Genomic DNA, 6,088 nt, shown 5'->3' on the forward strand with positions numbered 1-6,088 from the left:
GAAGAGCCTGTATGTACGTATACAAGTGTTCTTTGCCAGTTTCAAACAAAATGTGTTAAAATTTCATAGTGTGGAGTCCAGAACACCTTAGCAGCGTCCCTTCAACAACCTGCCCAACCTGTAGCTGAGGATACCTCCATGAGCCCTCGACAGCGCCGGGCCCGGCAGCAGGGTCAGAGAAGGTCGTCTGCTTCACCAGCTGTGACCCAGGGCCGGCTGCCAAGAGACCACCACACTGATCATGGCGGATCTGCTGTACTGATCGTCATCTTGACTTTGGCATTGGCAGCTCTTATATTCCGACGGATATATCTGGCCAATGAGTACATATTTGACTTTGAGTTATAATATTGTTTCGTGTCTTAAGAGCTGTGACTCATCTACTTCATTAAACATTCTGCATTGGGTATAATCTAAGAATTGTTTACAAAAAGATTATTTTGTATTTACCCTTCATTCCTTTTTTGATCCTTATAATTCAGTATAAATAGAGCTAGACATTCAGACTGTGTCCTGCTTAGTATAAGGGACTGGAAGTCAAAGTCCCTTGTCTCTCTGTATGACCTGCTTTATAGGGAAATAACTTATTGTTGTTTCTCATGCCTCAGCTTCTCTTTATGTAAATTTGTGATACTTTTCTGTATAGCCCTTTAAACTTTTTGGATAAAAAATGGTATTTTAAGTTCCAATGAGTATTACTAGTTACTCAATACCATTTATTGAGTACTCTGTTTCTACTTAATGTAGAATGATATAGGGATAAGAGTTGGAAAAAAAGGGAAAATAAAACTCCTCAAATAGCTTGCTTAAAATGTATTCACATGAGACATACTGGAATTGCCCATTCTGTGACTGACTTTGTGTCCTAAACATTCTTCGGTGAAAGTAAACTATTTTGGTCGAACATTTCTGAGGAAATGAGATTACATCATTATTATTGGATGTTACTTGAAGAGGGAATAATGCTTTGTGACCACTTTGATATGCTGTTATCCCCTTCTCTCCAGTTCACACACAAGATTTTAAAAGAAAGAAGGAAAACAACCCTCCGTAGAGCTTTGATTTAAGGAAGGAAGGATCCAAGCCAGGAAACTGCTTGATTTTCTTCCACAAGTTAAATGGGAGGATCTTAAGATTGGAATGTTTGCTGTACTTTGAATTGTATATCTTTTGAGTTGTATTATATGCCTAGCTTTATAATCACTATAAATTTAATTATTCCAGGAATACCATAATATTGAAATATTTCATGTACCATTTTAATATAAAAGGTCAGGGCCCATGTAACAGTGATAGAAATTAGAACTGCCCACCTAATCAAAGCCCAAGAGATAATTTTCAGTGCAAAATCAATATATCAATATATATCCATATATTTATTGATATATTGATCAATAAATCAGTATATAACTTAGTGTTAGCTAGCTCCACAGACTCTAGTAGATAATTTTATCATCATAAATAATGCCTGGTGAGAACATATAATCACAGAAAAATGTTACCTTCAGCATGTTCAAGAGCAGCGTTGAGGGCACTCTTGAGGGTATTGTTAATGAAGATTTAATTTTTAAATACAGGCAGTCCCCAGCTTTCAAATAGGTTATGCTCTAAAAGTGCAATTGTAAGTTAATTTTTTTTTTTTTTTTTTTTTTTACGACTCAGTGTTGTAAATCATGTTTAGGTTCTAGACAAGGCCACATTAGACAAAATCCATTAGTCCATAATGTATCTTGAATACTTAGGGGAATGGTATTTATAAAGTCCTTATGTAGCTTTAACTAACTGAAATTATGGACAAGATAGAAACAATTTGTAAAATGATTTTAAAGGCAAATTTAATTTTTACTCCTGCTCTGATAGGATTTTGGTTCTATGAACTATCAGACACAATTTGTTTTCATCTTATAGCCAGTTATGTCTGCATCTAAAATAAGAACGTATTGTATACTACTATATAATACACGGTTTTCTTAAATTTTAATAAATTGGCATTTTTAAAGTGTTTACAGATTGTTTCTCTTATATCTACAGCTGAAGTTGGTAAAGTCTAAAAGGCCCAAGGACTTTATGAAGACCTCGTATGTCAGGAAAATTATAGGTTACCATTTTATAACTTTATTGCCATGAGAAAGTACATTCTGAAGTCTTGGTTTGGAATGTAAAATATTAGAAATATTGGTTCAGTGGTCAGTGGTCTCCTAGCAAGAGGTCACTGACTCACGGGGGAAGACCAGGTAATGTTATCACCTGAGAAGAAGGAAATCCGCATTCTCTTAGCCTATCCTGAGGTTAATCGTGTGCTAGGAACAATCTTCCTCTCCATCACACTGAGCCAGCCTCGATCTATGTGATCTCGTTGCATGTTTCCGTGGTGTGTCTATACTTTAAAACTGATTAAGCCAAGGAGATTTCACGTTCTACAGATCCTCCTCTATCTGAGTTGCCTCTCTTCTTTCACCCATCAACAGCGGCCATCTCCTTCTTTGTGCTGTTGTTTTGTTTGTTTTTTTTTTTTAAGCACCTGATACACGTATCTGAAAGTGGCATATCTTGCTTCTTCCCTTTCAGCTCGTATTGCTACCTGAAACTCCTTAAGTTGTTATCTGGCCCCCATTGTGGGGTTAATGAACACAACTGGCCTTTGGAGCCATTCTTACATCCCGATAAAGGGCCTCTTCAGAAAACTATTATTTTTAAAGCCCCAATTTAACCCCTTATTGACAGCATAAGGCCAAAACTGGATGTGTGATCTGGTAGGTAAAGGCTTAGGACTCCTTCCTCCAATCCTCAGACTTAGGTAACTCATGGCTTTTCCTTTGACCGACATAGCACATATCAAGGTAGTTAACATAGCATATGCTTGAAAAGATAAATAATGTCTGTTTCACCTGCAACTGTTTAAACCAATGAAACCTTTCAGATTTTATGTATTGTGGGGCTTTTATGTAGCACTTTATATTTTCATGCTGCTTATAGTTTTATTCTACTGAAATAAATAAATTTCATCAAAATTCTCAACTACTTTTTTTAAAAAACCTTCAAAAATTGTTTATTATTTTGACTATGAAAACATAAAATTTCCTATTTCAGGAGAGTAAGAAATCGTTTTGTTCTTTTGGGCTGTGAATAAACTTTCTGGTCCTTCGAGACCTCCCATTTTTATAGAGCAGAATCAGTAAACAGGCAGACCTCACACAATTGGACGTCGTTGTTCAGAAACCTAGGCTGAAGTACTGAAAAGCTTATATTGTTTTATTACTTGCAAAGAAGTATATGAAAGGTGAATGCATTTAGTGAACCTGAGTTTTAACAAAGAAAAATGTGGACGTTAACATGTGTACTCTGGGAATTCCCTGGAGGTTCAGTGGTTAGGACTCTGCGCTTTCACTGCCCAGGGCCTGGGTTCAATCCCTGGTCAGGGAACTAAGATCCTGCAAGCTGTGCGGTGCAGCCAAAAAAAAAAAGTGTACTCTTAACAGGCATCGTGGGAGGCTATAATTGCTCCAAAGCTATTTGCAATGCCTCTTTAAAAGTTGCCTTCAGAACTAGTTTGAGCTGCTCAATAAAACCAGTGACTTTATTCATACCTGCTTTTGAGTTCTTTATGTCATTTGGTCTTATCTCCTGTTCATCGTACCTCCTTGAATATTCTCTTGCATTTTTCCACTTCTCTTCATGCTCACTGCCACTGCCCTAATTAGCCATCATCTCCTCTCAACTAGTGCAATTATCTCTAACAAGTCTCCATTCCTGCCCCACTCTGCACACTGCAGCTGGAGTCTTCTCCAGTGCGTGGTACAGATCTGATCCCGTCTCTCCCATTGCTCTTAAAATAGGCCTGAACCCTTGATGTAGGACACAAGGCTGTGTGTGACCAGAGTCCCACCTAGCTCTGGCCTAATCTGGCTGCAGATGCTTACTGGGGCCTTTCCACAGCTCTTCACTTGAGCCAATGGGGCCGATCCTCTGTCCTGAGAAATAAACAAATGTTAAAGTTATACACCCACTGCCTCATACCACATGCAAAATTAACCCAAAATGGATCTGAAACCTTAATGTCAGGGCAAAAACTCTTAGAAGAAAACATTGTCAATTTTTGTGGCCATGGGTTCAGCAGTGGTTTCTTAGATACGAGATCAAAAGCACAAGCAACCAAAGAAAAAGTACATAAATTATATTTCATCAAAATGAAAAACCTTTTGTGTTTCAAGGAACATCGTTAATAAAGTGAAAACGCAGAATGAGAGAAAACATTTGCAGATCACGTATCTGATAAGAGACTTGTATCGAGACTAAAGAACTCATAACTCAATAATAAAAAAGATAAATGACCTGGTTAAGAAGGGGCAAAGGATTTGAATAGACATTTGTACAAAGAAATACGTGAATCGGGCTTCCCTGGTGGCGCAGTGGTTGAGAGTCCGCCTGCAGATGGCAGGGGACATGGGTTCGTGCCCTGGTCCGGGAGGATCCCACATGCCGCGGAGCGGCTGGGCACGTGAGCCATGGCCGCTGAGCCTGCGCGTCCGGAGCCTGTGCTCCACAACTGGAGAGGCCACAACAGTGAGAGGCCCGCGTACCGCAAAATAAATAAGTAGATAAGATTTAAAGAAAAAATTGGTAGGATCTAAAGTTACATCTGGAGTGCAACAAAACAAATATTTCTTTAAAACCAACAACATCTGTGCAAAATTCTAGGGTTCCAGTCAGTCAGCCCTTGATAGGCCTGGTCCAAATGGAAGAGAGCAAAAGAGATCTTTTGAACAAAATTTATGGAGAAGAACTTTCATAAGTCTCATGTCTTCCTCACTAAATCTTTGGCAGGAATGAGACTTTTAAACAAATTACCTGGATAATTCTGAGGAGTGGCCAGATTTGGGAACCACTGAGTCGGTCCCCGTACTAAATTACTCCGTTTCCCAGATTCCTATTTAATTCATTGCAATTTGGCTTCTTCCACATCACACAACTGAAACTACAGTTTATTGAAGTTAGGAGCAATGTTCTGGTTCTCAGGTCCAGGAACATATTTTGTTCACTTACGTCTGCCCAGCACTGACTGTTAACTGTCCCCCTCCTGAAACTCCTTTGGTTTTCGTAGTCAACATCTCTGCTGGTTTTTCTATGCCTGTGTTCTGGCTGCCCACCCAGCCTTTAAGAGTACAGAGTCTCTAGGATTCTGCACTTGGACTCCGACTTCTGTTCTGGGGAAGATCTCATCTTTTCCTGTAATTAAACTACCACCATTACACTGATGGTTCTGCATCTATTTCTTCAATCCAGACCTTTCTCCTGCGTTCCAGGCTCATACTCCAGCTGCCTACTGGGCATCCGGAGGTCCCATGATACCTCAAACTCCGTAAGTCAAAATTTATCTCATCCTCCCCCCCCGTACCCCACCAAACTTGTCCACCTCTCAGGGACATCAGATAATGGTGGCACCAACCCACCAGACGTGCCTCCAAACCAGGGTCCTAGCTTTCATTGTGTTCTCTCACCTCCTACTCTATTCAATCACCATGTATATTCTCCTTTGGTGATAACTTGACTGTTACATTCTTCTGTCTTCCCTCTTCTTCTCCTTCCCTCTTCCCATCCCTTAGGGCAGGACCTCATCCTCTTTTCTTTTTTTTGCCGTACGCGGGCCTCTCACTGTTGTGGTCCCTCCCGTTGCGGAGTGCAGGCTCAGCGGCCATGGCTCACGGGCCCAGCCGCTCCGCGGCATGTGGGATCTTCCCGGACCGGGGCACGAACCCGTGTCCCCTGCATCGGCAGGCGGACTCTCAACCACTGCGCCACCATTCTCTTTGGTGGATGGGGAAGCCCCATCCTCTTTGAACATAGTCAAAAGAGATCAATCAGTTGGGTCTTCTCTGACTCAACTGATCCCACTTAGGAATTCCTGAAAAAATAAAGTGGATCATATCATTCTACTTTGCTTAAAGGGATCAAAAGAGCTTCTCTTGATTCTTTCTTACATAAGAAAACCCTAATTCTGTTTCAGTTTTAGCTATTGCTCCTTCTGACCTCCATCCTCATCTCCCTATGTCTCTACCACACTCATCATCTCCTTTCCCAGGACACAGCA

The 6,088-nt window shown here is 40.4% G+C and overlaps 1 protein-coding gene across 1 annotated transcript in view; it reads left to right on the plus strand.

The window, feature by feature from the left end:
- Nucleotides 1-3,584, plus strand: part of UBE2J1 (ubiquitin conjugating enzyme E2 J1) — a 26,500-nt gene extending 22,916 nt beyond the window's left edge. Inside the window, exon 8 of the mRNA XM_060167266.1 lies at nucleotides 70-3,584. Coding sequence (XP_060023249.1) covers nucleotides 70-348 — 279 coding nt within the window. The 3' untranslated portion in view covers nucleotides 349-3,584. The remainder of the gene's footprint in view (nucleotides 1-69) is intronic.
- The last annotated feature ends 2,504 nt before the right edge of the window (nucleotides 3,585-6,088 follow it).

This window comes from Lagenorhynchus albirostris, chromosome 12, assembly GCF_949774975.1.
Source record: "Lagenorhynchus albirostris chromosome 12, mLagAlb1.1, whole genome shotgun sequence".
Classification (NCBI taxonomy): Eukaryota; Metazoa; Chordata; class Mammalia; order Artiodactyla; family Delphinidae; genus Lagenorhynchus; species Lagenorhynchus albirostris.